The sequence below is a fragment of the Hyperolius riggenbachi genome, chromosome 10 (assembly GCF_040937935.1).
Source record: "Hyperolius riggenbachi isolate aHypRig1 chromosome 10, aHypRig1.pri, whole genome shotgun sequence".
Lineage (NCBI taxonomy): Eukaryota > Metazoa > Chordata > Amphibia > Anura > Hyperoliidae > Hyperolius > Hyperolius riggenbachi.
In genome coordinates this window covers 53,312,002-53,325,741 of record NC_090655.1, presented here as the reverse complement: position 1 = coordinate 53,325,741, position 13,740 = coordinate 53,312,002, and the positions used below count along the sequence as shown (strand labels likewise).

General features: G+C 47.0%; 2 protein-coding genes across 10 annotated transcripts in view; one reads left to right on the top strand and one right to left on the bottom strand.

The window, feature by feature from the left end:
• The window catches only part of XPNPEP1 (X-prolyl aminopeptidase 1), a 94,791-nt gene extending 92,751 nt beyond the window's left edge, over positions 1-2,040 (bottom strand). The window contains exon 1 of one of the 3 annotated variants that reach the window (XM_068258775.1): positions 1,949-2,040. In XM_068258775.1, the coding sequence (XP_068114876.1) occupies positions 1,949-2,002 (54 nt within the window). In that variant the 5' untranslated portion in view covers positions 2,003-2,040. Of the gene's footprint in view, positions 1-730; positions 756-1,948 lie in introns of those variants that run through there. The other 2 variants (XM_068258776.1, XM_068258779.1) reach the window with 2 other exon arrangements.
• The window catches only part of ADD3 (adducin 3), a 279,712-nt gene that overhangs the window by 3,490 nt on the left and 262,482 nt on the right, over positions 1-13,740 (top strand). For 4 of the 7 annotated variants that reach the window (XM_068258773.1, XM_068258771.1, XM_068258767.1 and 1 more), the window contains exon 1: positions 2,103-2,210. The exons of 2 other annotated variants lie outside the window; for them this stretch is intronic. The gene's annotated coding sequence lies outside the window, so the exon portion shown is untranslated. Of the gene's footprint in view, positions 1-2,102; positions 2,211-2,619; positions 2,705-13,740 lie in introns of those variants that run through there. One more of the 7 variants, XM_068258768.1, reaches the window with a different exon arrangement.

Here is a 13,740-nt window from a genome sequence, read left to right as displayed (position 1 = left end):
TTTCGCTTCAGTGTCTCTTTAATAACAGTTTAAGAAGGAAACTGCACAATTAATGATTTCTTAAAGGGAATCTAAACTGAGAGGGATATGGATGTTTCCTTTTAAACAATACCAACTGCTGATCTCTATGGCTGCAGAGGTGGCTGAATCACACACCTGAAACAAGGATGCAGCCAGAGCCGGGACAAGGTCCTCCAGCACCCAAGGCTGAGACACCAAAGTGCGCCCCCCCCCCATCCCTGCCACACCAGCCGTCACACACTGATTGCTATAAGACTAAGAGGCGCCACAGGGCCCACAACCTCCCCAACACCTTAATATCTAGTTATCTGGCTTGCAGTCACTGCCATGTATCCCCTTTTCTTATTTCTTTCTGCTTCAAACACAATTAGGAATGACAGCTGAATGAATTTTGCACCCCCTCCTACACTGCGCCCTGAGGCTGGAGCCTCTCTCTCCAGCCTATGCCTCGGCCCGGCCCTGGATGCAGCTAATCCAGTCTGACTTCAGTCAGAGCACCTGATCTGCTTGCTTGTTCAGGGGCTGTGGCTGAAAGCATTAGAGGCAGAGGATCAGCAGGAGAGTCGGGCAACTGGTATCATTTTAAAAGGAAAAATCCCTATGCTTCTCAGTTTAGGTTACCTTTAAGATGTCTGAGACAGTTCTGCACACATTTTTTAAAACCTATCAATATTATGTCTCATGATAAATGTCTCCCATTGGTTCTTACCTGCAGTGTGATTTCAGCGCTCCTTAGCTGGGACACCTCGACATTCAGCTGCTCAGAGAGCTGCACTTTACTCTTTCCTGATGGAAATATCAGCTGGATCAGATCCTCTGCTGAACCTTGACCATGGCGGAGAGATTCTGAGCCTCTCGCGTGACTCACACAGATTTCTAACTGGTTTATTAATGTCTCACTGAGGGTCTTATCCTGTCCGCAAACACAGATATGTCTGTGAAGGCTCTTATATAACCAGGTCATGGAACATCCAAAGGCAAATCAGGTCATCATCGCAACTGAGCAACTTTGTTTCTTGTGCTCTGTTCAGAAGATATGTGTGGAAGGGTGAGCAATGCACCCTAAGAAGAAAACCCAGAGGGGAATATTTATCAAGAGTGTCTGAGACAAAATACTGGTAGGTTATTAGAAAGCCATGCAGAACTGTCTCAGGCATCTTAAGAAATCACTAGATAGTGCAGATTGCTTCCAAAACTGTTGTAAAATAGGAGGAGCTAGGAAGGTCTCTCAGACAGTGCAGTGTGTGAGGAGAATTGCTGTTGCTGAGGTAACCAATACATCTGCTGCATTGATAGCAGCAGGCTCTGAGGATGAATTCAGCAGAAGGGAGGAGCACCTCACAAATCATGCCTAGCCTGCACTACTACACTAGCTGTAGAACTGCTGTCTAGCACTCCTTATTCTGCAGCAGTTTAGGGACGGATTTGCTCTTTTCTTAACTGTAGTGCAGCTCTAGAAATTCATGCTAAACTGCCACTATTACCCAGGATTTAAGAAGAACGAACACACACACACACACACACACACACACACACACACACACACACACTTTAATAAGCACAGGCAACACGTTTCGTGTGTCTCTGCCCGCTTCCTCAGGTCAAATAAAGTGCCAATGCTTTTCAGAAGCTAGGTGCGGAGTGCCTCAGTTTTATACACTTCTGGGCACCTCTTACCCCCTCTTTCCAGTAGATATTTCATCACTATTGCAAATGGAAGAAATCCCTTTTAAAGGAGCAAACCATCTTTTAGAGCACAACAAAATGGCTAGTAGTAGAGTTGTTCGGCACAAGTTTGTTGGGGCGGGGGGGGGGGGGGGAGTAGAGGCGGGTGATCCACAAGGCAACCTAGACAGGTGCCTAGGATCTTAGGAATGTTCAGGGGCCTTACTGGCACATCCTACATTACCTTACTCTACATCCTTACCTTACCAGAAAAGCCATGTGATAAGTAGGGGGAGCCATGGCTTCTATCTTGCATAGGTCCACATTTAGAGCCCTTTCACATGGGCAGCTGAACTGCACGCGCAGTGAGCAGTTATGACAGTTCAACAGTCTTTTCACTGCCTATCAACTGTTCGTGTGAAAGGGCCCTAAATCTGCCTCTACAGATATTTTCCACTTTACAGAAGTTTAAATTTAGAAAAACAAGAATATTAAGGATTCTAGAAGTGGGGAGACCTGATAAGGTAAGCGTTGTGGAGGTATTATCTCTAATTTATGACCGATCCTGTGCTGCATTTAAAGTGTACCTGAAGTGGAAATTAAAAGTAGTTATCGTGGTCCATCCTGTTGGGATTACTTACCTTCCTGCGTTCCCAGTCTCTTTGAGTGGCCCTCCTGTTTCTGGTAATCTCCTCTCCTGTGTATTCGATTGCAGGTCAGTCAAATACATTTTGTAGGAAGTTTCCCATCTTCAGATGCACGGCTGTAAACTAGCGCATGGCTTCTTTTATTCTGGAATCTGAAGGACATGTGGTTACTTAGAGGACAACTGCAAAGAGAGGTTTATAGAGACTGACATTTATTTATAGTTTAAGTAATACCAGTTGCCTGGCTATCCTGCTGATCCTCTGCCTCTAATGCTTTTAACCATAGGCCCTGAACAAGCATGCAACAGATCAGGTGTCTCTCACTTTATTGTCCAATGGGTAGGAGGAGCAGACTGCCAGATATAATGGAGGTTAGTGGAGGGGCAGTACTAAGAGAAGGTTTGGGGGCAGTGCCACTCGGTACAGACAACCCTGCTGTTGTAGATACCATACAGCGCCGTCCTATGGGGAGGAGCATGAAACAATCCTTTTATATTCTTGGCCCCTAAGATTAAAGAGAGTCTGAAGCGAGAATAAATCTCGCTTCAGACCTCATAGATAGCAGGGGCATGTGTGCCCCTGCTAAACCGCCGCTATCCCGCGGCTTAACGGGGGTCCCTTCACCCCCAAATCCCCTCCGTACAGCGGGGGAGCGCTTCCTGGTTGGGGCAGGGCTAACCGCCGCAGCCCTGCCTCCCACGCGTCTCTCAGCGCGTATCTCCGCCTCTCCCCCGCCCCTCTCAGCCTTCCTTCACTGAGAGGGACGGGGGAGAGGCGGCGATGTCCCGCTGATATACGCGACTGGAGGCAGGGCTGCAGCCGTTAGCCCTGCCTCCAGGAAGCAATAAATCTGCGACCAAAAGACGACCAAGGTTTGCGGGGGTGGGTTTGGGGGTGAAGGGACCCCCGTTTAGCGGCGCGATAGCGGCGTTTTAGCAGGGGCACACATGTCCCTGCTAACTATGAGCTCTGAAGCGAGATTTATTCTCGCTTCAGAGTCTCTTTAAGAGCACCACACTGCATAAAATAATCTGAACAATCTTTTATTAAACAAAGATAATCAGACCTGGATTTACCCCACAGGAGGCTATAGGCACAGATGTCCTGGCACCTTAGATGTCACCCTCCATGAACCTACAAACCCCCACTAAACCTCACCGCAAGCTGTCACTTTTCCCTTACTTCTCTACAGGTGCCCCTTAGTATTAGGTAGCCAGAAGTATCCTCAATATTAAGTATCTAGAGGTGCCCCAAGTATTAGGTAGCTAGACAGGGGCGTCTCACCCACCAGGCAAGTATAGGCGGTTGCCAGGGGCGCCATGAGGTGGTCAGGCACATTCCCCTGCTGCTGCTACCGAGACCATGTTTTTTTAAAAAAATATATAATATAACCTCCCGACTCCGATGCTCGGCACGCTACCCCCATGTGCTCAGCAGTGCCTCCACCTCCATAGACGCCCCCTCCTTCTCCCCAGCCAATAGAGCAATTAATACTGCTCTTCTCCGCCAGGCTCCTCCTTTAAAGCCACGCCCCTTCTTCTCAGTAGCCACACGGGTAAAGTGTTTGCCTCATGTGGCCCAGCCTGTAACTCCGCCCCCTGCCAGTCAAACAAGGAGCCAGCAGCCAGCCAGCTTATGCCCCCGACACTCTGACCCCCTACCTTTGTCACTGGCTGCACACAGACACTGGAGCAAGACAGCAAGGGGGCAGATGCAGTCACAGAGAGAAGAATGTGAAGTGTCCTGTTGGAGCCCTGCCCCCCCCCCCCTGTCTTCCTGTCCTGTGTGCAGACTCCCAGTACTGTTATAACTGGTAGAATGTGCCCTGCTCTTTTGATTCTAGAGTTTTCTTTAAAAGCTGGTTAGGCTGTAGGCTGGTAAAGCTGTAAACATGTGCTTTAGTGCTGTCTCTCCCTCTCCCCTCTCTGTTCCTCTGCCCCCCTCTTCCATCTTATGCTGTCTCTTTACTTTCCCCTCTTTGTTCCTCTGGACTCTCCTCCATCTTATGCTGTCTCTCCCTCCCCCTCTTTGTTCCTCTGCCCCCCTCTTTCATCTTATGCTGCCACTCCCCCTCTTCTCTTTCCCTCTGCCCGGATTATGTGTATTTTCTGGTGAAAAGCTTCCGCGTTATGATTATTTTCTGACATAACGTTTCCACATTACAATTATTTTCTGACGAAACGCTGCCGCCTTACGACTGAATTCTGGTGAAAAAATGCTGCTGCAATAAGTGTATTTTCTGGTGAAACACTGCCACATTACGATTATTTTCTGGTGAAACGAATCTGAATTACGATTATCTGGGGGCGCCACAGGTTTTCTCGCCTGGAGTGACAAAATGGCTAGAGGCACCCCTGTAGCTAGAGGAACCTCAGTATTAAGTAGCTAGAGGTGCCCCCGACTTAAGGGAGATCTAGTCAGTGGAATGGCGAGAGCAGGGAGAGTAACCTCTCATTAGAGAATGCCTAATTGTAAAACCCTGAAGATGATCACAGTACTGAGGAACACCATGTGCAATGACTGAATTAATTAAAGTGGACCCAAATTAAAAATTACAAGATTTCAGAAATTAAATCTATTTTCTAAATTATAATAATAGCAGCCATTTTTTAGCTGCATGATGACAAATATAAAAAAAATTTTTGAAGAAAGCTGAGCTGGACGTAGCAGCTCCGCCTGCGCAACTGGCACTAACAAGTGGAATTTCGGAAAGAACTGCTTCAACAGAGGGGAGGAGCTAGCCAGCCAAATGTACTAAGTGCAGGTCTGGGGGCATGGTAAATGAAGGTCTGGAGACTGTACCAGCCAGAGTAGCCAAATATTGCTGGGCATCAGAATAATGAGTCACAATGCTGCCAGCAGCCTTGGGAGGGTGGAATGAAATGAGGGCCTCTTTCACATGGGAAGCTGCTAGGCGGTGAATTCACCACGTCAGCTGCTCTCCTGCACGGGCCGGGTGCTTGTTAGCACTCAGTACCAAAGCTGGAGAGGCGGTCCCCCTATAGAGCCAAGTCCTCTCCTGCACGGGCCGGGTGCTTGTTAGCACTCAGTACCAAAGCTGGAGAGGCGGTCCCCCCCATAGAGCCAAGTCTGACTATGGCCGCAGCCATGCTCACACAGCGCTGCAGTTGCCTACTGCCGGCTGACGCTACTGCCTGTCAAGCGCTGCCATTCAGGTGTATTTTTAATTGTGCCAGATGGGAAGGGATGCTGAAATCCCCAACAAGTGTGCAGTTCAGCCGTCCGTGTGAAAGAGTTGTAACCGTTCAGTGCTTTGCATGGGCCTAGCCACAATTGCGACCGCGGGGGATAAAAATCTGATTTTGCCTTAACTGGGGCTTCTTCCAGCCTCCCCATAATTTTTGAGGCCCCTCAGTTTCTTTTGGATGCCCTCCATTGTGCTGTTTTCCCACTTCATTTAGAATTGGTTCACACTGCAAGAGCTTTTTTAAACACTTGGGATTTCAAAATCTCTTGCTAATGTAATCCTATGGGTGTGATCCCACTTGAGAGATGTGATTTTATAAAAATCCCCCATAGATATGCATTAGCAAGAGCATTTCAAACCACTAGTTTTTATAAAACTCTAGCAGTGTGAACCAGGCCTAAAAACTCTGACCCATCTGGGCCGCAGCTATGGCGCATGCTTTGTCCATGCACCTTCTCCATCACACTGAGTGGCTGTGCATGGAAGACTTGGCCAGGAGAGTTCTGTGCATGCGTGGTTCACAATGAATTACATGCCACTGTCTATACATTTATATAGTAAAGGTGCTCATTAACAATACAATCCCCCAGATGATCGATTTTATCGTTCAGGAAAACCTTAACTAGTCCAATCAGATTGAAGGAACCAATCCGAAAAACCATTTCGGTTCCATTAATCTTATCAAAAGGGTTAGCAGTTTTCCCTCCGTTAGTAGGCTCGAACTATTGTTTCTGATAAATCATGATGATCGAATCAGCTGATGGATTCTCTTGGAGACTGTATCAATAAAAGGCACTGAGCAACTGAAGTAAGAAGTATAAGGAGGCTGCCATGTTTATTTCCTTTTAAACAATACCAGTTGCCTGAGAGTCCTGCTGATCTCTCTAGCTGCAGTAGTGGTTGAATCACACACCAGAAACTAGCATGCAACTATTCTTGTCAGATCTGACAATAATGTTAGAAACACCTGATCTGCTGCATGCTTAATCAGGGGTCTATGGCTAAAAGTATTAGAGGCAGAGGATCAGCAGGATTGGCAGCTAAGTGGTATTGCTTAAAAGGAAATAAATATGGCAGCCTCCATAACCCTCTCACTTCAGTTGCCTTTTAATTTTTATTCACGCTAATCTTCCTCATAAGGGAGGTTCCTAACACAGTCTGCCATTGGGGGTGGGGGTGGGGGGGGTACAGAGCAACATTGCTCACGTATCTCTCCCATCTCTGTAAAGGTGGCCGTCACTGGCCGCAGCTTGTGAGGGCGACTGCGAGCTTCGTCACTTGGTCGGTAGAAAGTACATGTGAGCACATACTGCAGCGCCCAGGGCGCATTGCGGTATGCATCTCCCAGAATCTGCGGCCAGGAGCGATCTCACTGGTGGATTCTTTAACGTGTGGGGGTGATGGCGACCTTTACAGGGATGGTTGGGTATTACATGAGCAGCCTACCATAGGTAAGTAATGGCACAGTATGCCAGGCCCCGACAGCATATTGTGTTACAAACCTCCCTTATGTGGAGGTTCATTGTAAAGCCACCATTACTCTCGTTGGATATCGTAATGCATTACCTTTTTTCCACCACAAGATGTCTCTCTATCACATTGTTTTGGATTGTGTATGCCATGAATATTACAGATTACCTAGCAAGCTCATAGTGAACCAGAACTCCTAGGTGTTTAGCTGTTTGGGACAACAAAGGATGATTTGCATATTCAGCAGTGATGCATCGTGGGAAACCTCAGAGCTCGCTCCAACCCGAATAATCGCAAACACCTGTTTTTAGAAGTCAAACTTTTGTTTTGCATGGATTAATATGGCTCTATGTAAGTAAGAGAGCTTTTTGGTTATTTTTTAGAGTTCTGGTTCACCATGAGCTTGCAGGGTAATCTGTAATTCTGGGTGCTTCAAGTCCTACCCCATAGAGTCATATTAATCCATGCCATGCACTGATGAGGATCAACCAATACGAAACAGTCTGTATGCATGTTGGATTAGTATGACTGTAATTATTAACAAGCTGACACATCATTGCATTCCAGCGGTTCTAGAGGTGTGGTTAGCTTTCAGGGACAACAAAGGGACACTTTGCATTTTCAGCAGTGATGCATTGTTGGAGACCTCATATGCTCACTCCAACCTGAATAATTGCAAATATCTTCTGTTTTAAGGATGCCAATTTCTGCTTTACAAAGCATTTTAGCAACAAGGCTTTTTGGTACTTTTTAGCCTCTTACACACCGAGGGGTTTTGGTTCACCTTGAGCTCGATGGCCAATCTGTAACTTTAAAGTGTACCAGAGATGGTAAGCTGGCGCTTAATTATACTTACCTGGGTCTTCCTCCAGCCCCATGAGCACCGTGGCTTTCATCGCCGTCCTCCCCGGCCCCTCCGCTCTGGCGCTACTAGTCCCGGTAATCCGGTCAGTCATGGGCAATCGCAGAACACTCCAGGGAACGTGAGCACGACGAGGGGTGCACACGCATGGCCGCATAGAAGGCCGCAACTGGCCGGATTACCAGGAGTCATAGCGACAGAACGGAGGGTCCGAGCAGGACGGTGAGGGAGGCCCCAGGGCTCTTGGGGCTGGAGGAAGACCCAGGTAAGTATAAATGAGCGCTAGTGAACCATCTCAGGTTCACTTTTAAGGGGAACCTAAACTGAGAGGGATATGGATGTTTCCTTTTAATACCAGTTGCCTGGCATCCTGCTGATCTCTTTGGCTGCAGTAGTGGTTGAATTACAACCCTGAAACAAGCATGCAGCTAATCCAGTCTGACTTCAGTCAGAGCACTTGATCTGCATGCTTGTTGAGGGGCTGTAGCGAAAAGTATTAGAGACACAGGATCAGCAGGAGAGCCAGGCAACTGGTATTATTTTAAAAGGAAAAATCCATATCCTCCGTTTAGTTCCCTTTAAAGAGACACTGAAGCAAACTAATTTTGCACATTTTACCTTATAATTCGCTTCAGTGCTCTCATGCCAAGTAATCCGCCGTGTCCCCGCCGCTAAACGAGGGCTGCAGAGCCCCCAAATCCCCCTGCAAATATCCGTGACCAACTTGGTCGTGGATTTTGCTGCTCTGAGAAGCAGAGCTATGAGCTGTAGCTCTGCCTCTCCTGACGTCAATCGCCGCGCGGATCGCTGCCTCTCCCCGCCCCTCTGTGAAGGAAGAGTGAGAGGGGCGGAGAGAAGCAGTGATGCGCCGCGATTGATGTCAGGAGGGGCAGAGCTGAAGCTGAAAGCTCTGCCCCTTCCAGGAAGCGCCGGCTAGATTGTCCCCCGGGAATTTGGGGGCTCTGCATTCCTCGTTTAGTGGCGGGGACACGGCGGATTACTTGACATGAGAGCACTGAAGCAAATTATAAGGTAAAATTGGCAATTTACTGGTTAGTCTGAAGGCAAAGGGTGTGATTCCACTATTGCCCAGCAGATGTCAGTGCTGGATCTCAGTTTTAGGATGAACAGTTGTTATCACCACCTATGTCATGAGATCTGCCTGACACTGACAAAACTTTAGCTGGCACCAGGCTTCATGACCCTATGATGCTTTACAGCTCACCTCCAAGCATGGATCTAAATACACCATCTATGCCCACATATGGGCTTTTTTTATATGTGAAATGACAATTCTGTTGTCAAAATTCTGCTTTACAGAGTTCTTCACATGGTTTGGAGCAGCACATCTGAAGAAGTTACCAGCAGGCTTGATGGGTGGGCTACTTCAGCTTGGCTCAGATTTATTATGCATTTCTGACTGAAAAGGGGTGGAGCTGAGATATAGCTCTGTGAAAATATTGCTACAGATTACCAGGGCTGGTCCTAGACTTTTTGCTGCCTGAGGCAAACTTGTGAGGATGCGTCCCCCTTCCCGATTTGAAATGAAAGCACAGTATCTGCTAAATTTACTCTGATTCATTTAATTCAAATGAAACACTGCTGCTCTCCTCCCTCCCCTCTCCTCCTCACACAGCACAACAAGCTGCTTTCCCCAATGATGACCTCTTCACCTCGCTCACAGTACAAAAATGTACTGCGCCTGATGCAAGTGTTTCACCTTGCTTCATGACAGAACAGGCCCTGCAGATTACCCAGCAAACTCATGGTGAACTAGAACTCCTAGGAGTGTGTGAGACTGAAAAGCCTCCTTACTAAAATGCTGTGCTAAACAGAATTTTGCCTTCTTAAAACAGAAGGTTGGAGTAGGCTTTGAGGTGTCCCACAATGCATCACTGCTGAATATGCAAATCATCTCTGTTGTTCCCGATAGCTAAACACACCCCTAGAACCGCTGGAATGCAATGATTAATTAAAAGCTTAATTGTACAGAGCTACAATAATCCAACAAGCATACTGTTAGACTGTTAGAAAATATTGCTGTGTGCCTCTTTGGAAGTCTCTGCAGAAGGAAGTGAATAGTATCTGGGATCCTGATGAACTTCCAATGAGAGCCATGCCTTTTGAGGGAAGATTCTCACTCTGGGCATGGCCAGACCGAAGTGGAGCTCAACCTGTAAGAACGAGAAACGGCATACAATTACAATATACAAGTTACATGTCCTCCCAAATAACATAATGAGGTAGCATATGCCAAAATAAAATATAGGCAGCACATCTCCCCTAATCTCTTTCACGCCATACACACAGATATGTACAAGATAGCAACACAATGGCCTCAATTCATAAAAGGCTGTGCGATAAAAACAATCTGGATGTTAAAATACCACATTCAGTATTTTAGACTTTTGTGTGCTAATTCATAAAAATGTTTACAGGTGCGGTAGAAGTTCATTAATTTACTGAAGCCCATTGACAAGAACCTGTCGGTAACAGCAGAAGAGTGTGTATTTGTCTGTGTTGTTACATGCTGTTTTCCTGCAGAGACAGCATTACAATAGTAACAGGCATCCCTACATCCCTTTAGATGTACATGTTTGTTATACTTCCTCTGCTCGCTCTAAATTTGTCTAATAGTCTTTCTTAACATTTTATTTAACCACTTCGCCGCTTTATAGTGGAGCCGCTGGAGCGTACACGCAGGAGGCTGGGGAGTGTCCGTACTTCTGGCGTCATGATGCGATGCCAGAAGCGAAGATTACAGGACATACTGCGCATGCGCGGCGCAGTATGTCCGGGTCAGGGGTCAGGAGAGTCGGCCAGTACCGGGAGCTGTGGCTGACGAGCGGGACCCGACGGCAGGGAGTGAGGGGAGCGGTGAGTATGTACTTTTATTTCCCTACACATTGCAGGTTTTATCTCTCAGCAGCCTTTCGGCTGCAGTATCCTTTAAGTGATTTCCCCACTAGTTCCTCCACTAGAGATGGGCCGAATGGTTCGCCGGCGAACGGTTCCAGGCGAACTTCGGGGGGTTCGCCTTCGCAGGCGAACATTCCCGGAAGTTCGATTCGCCCCATAATGCTCTATGAGGGTCAACTTTGACCCTCTGCATCACAGTCAGCAGGCGCATTGTAGCCAATCTGGCTATACTAAGCCCTGGAGCCCCACCCCCCCCTTATATAAGGCAGGCTCCGGCGGCCATTAGCCTCACTCGTGTGCCTGCTAGAGACAGAATAGGGACAGCTACTGCAGACTTGTTCTCCTAGGGACAGATTAGTCAGGCTCTTGCCTTCTTAGCTTGCTTAGCTGAATCTTATTGCTATAATAGCGCCCCAGAAAAGCTCTTTTCAGAGCTCATCCTGCTGTGATCAATTTTTTTTTTCTGTGTTTGAAACTGACACTTGTGTTGTTTAGACAGCATTGCTAATTCATACTGTGTGTCCCACTGCCAGCAGCAGCAGCACATTCAGTGACTACTACCTGTGTGTGTTAGACACTTGTGTTTTTTAGACAGCATTGCTAATTCATACTGTGTGTCCCACTGGCACTGCCAGCACAAATGGCAGACTTGCCCGCCTCCATATGATTCTCGTGAAAGGAATGTGGTGTCATCTTTGCCCGCCATAACTGGTTCTCGTTAAAGGATTTAAAGTACATTCATTTCAAATACACAGCAGGGCCTCGAAAGTCCTCCTCCTGTATTGTTATTTTTGGTCACTACCTCGGGGCGGGCGGACGGGCGTGCATGCCTGCCTGCTGCCCTCCTTGGATGTGTAGCGTTGCTCAGGCTCCACACCGGATTCCATCCCTCATCCCTTTACCCGGGGTCACAATGTCAGACTTTCCCGCCTCCATAGGATTCTCATTGTAGCGGTTCTGAACAAGTACACAGCAAGTAGAAAATGTAATTTAAAAAAAAAACGTAAGCTTTTTAACAGTGCATCATACATTACCTGACATCACTGAGTGAGGAAGAGCAATCACGCCATGTTGCGCAGTAGTCCAGCACGGCCGTCACAACACACAACAAACAGCTGTTTGCGGTGCGTTACACAGTGAGTTTGGTGTGTCAGTGTGAAGCAGTACTCTAATTACACTCCCTGATTGATGTATACACATGCAAGATGTTTTAAAGCACGTTAGGACTGCAATTTAGCATTCAATGTGATTTCTGCCCTTAAAACGCTGCTTTGCGTCACATCCAGATTTTTTGCCCGGGACTTTTGGCATGTATCCCACTCTGCCATGCCCCCCTCCAGGTGTTAGACCCCTTGAAACATCTTTTCCATCACTTTTGTGGCCAGCATAATTTTTTCTATTTTTCAAAGTTCGCCTCCCCATTGAAGTCTATTGCGGTTCGCGAACTTTTCCGCGAACCGAACCTTCCGCGGAAGTTCGCGAACCTAAAATCAGAGGTTCGGCCCATCTCTATCCTCCACATCTTCAAACGAATCTAAGGGGTTAAGTGGCTGAAGGGTGGTAGGGGAAACCTGTTTTGTTCCGATCTCTCTCTGCTCGCTGCCTAGAGGGTGGAAAACCTGGAATTGCCCGAGAAGCCTGCACAACCTATCATTATCCGATCACAGGGACTTGCACAAGTTGGTAATTTATCTCACTGCTCAGTAATTTCTGCTTTCCATGCGGTAACAGCCTTGATGAATTGCCATGGTAATCTGCAGTTTTCAGCATTACCTTATGCGGTAATGCTTTATGAATCAAGGCCAATGTCAGCATGGCCCTCCATCGTGTGTGTGTGTGTGTGTGTGTGTGTGTGTGTGTGTGTGTGTGTGTGTGTGTGTGTGTGTGTGTACTGCACTGCATAATCCCCAAAGTACAGGGTGGGTCATTTATATGGATACACCTTAATAAAATGGAAGTAGTTGGTGATATTAACTTCCTGTTTGTGGCACATTGGTATATGTGAGGGGGGGGACCTTTCAAGATGGCTGGTGACCATGGTGGCCATTTTGAATCCAACTTTTGTTTTTTCAGTAGGAAGAGGGTCATGTGACACATCAAACTTATTGGGAATTTCACAAGAAAAACAATGGTGTGCTTGGTTTTAACGTAACTTTATTCTTTCATGAGTTATTTACAAGTTTCTCTTTGTTTACAGCCATTGACATGTCGCCGAGATTAACACGTGAGGAGCGGATAGAAATTGTGTTGATGTCTGGGGAACGCACTAACCGGGTCATTGCAGCAGATTTCAATGCAAGACACCCTACGAGGCCACCCATCTCCCATGCTACAGTTTGCAAACTGCTTGCTAAGTTTCGTGAAACTGGTTCAGTGTTGAATTCAGTGCATGAAATCTGTCACTAATGAAGAAACATCAGTGGCTGCCCTAGCTTCATTCAGCAAAAGCCCACAGCGTAGCACTTGTCGCATGTCACTGGAGAGTGGCGTTAGTCGAACATCCCTTCGGCGGATATTAGCTACTCACAAAAGGCACCCTTACAAACTCCAGCTACTGAAGCATCTCAACGAGGACGACCCAGATCGAGGCACTAAATTTACAGAATGGACAAAACAAAAATTGGAACAGGACCCTCAGTTTACACAGAAGATTTTGTTCAGTGATGAGGCAAACTTTTATGTGAATGGTGAAGTTAACAAACAAAACCACCACTATTGGTCTGACACTAACCCACATTGGATAGATCCCTCCAAGACTGTTGGAACAAAAATATTAATGGTATGGTGTGGTATATGGGGTACAAAGATAGTGGGGCCATTCTTCATCAATGGAAACCTCAAGACCACTGGATATGCTAAATTGCTGCATGATGATGCGTTTCCCTCTTTATGCACTGGCACATTCCCTGAGTTTTTCCAGCAAGACGGTGCACCACCACATTATGGGT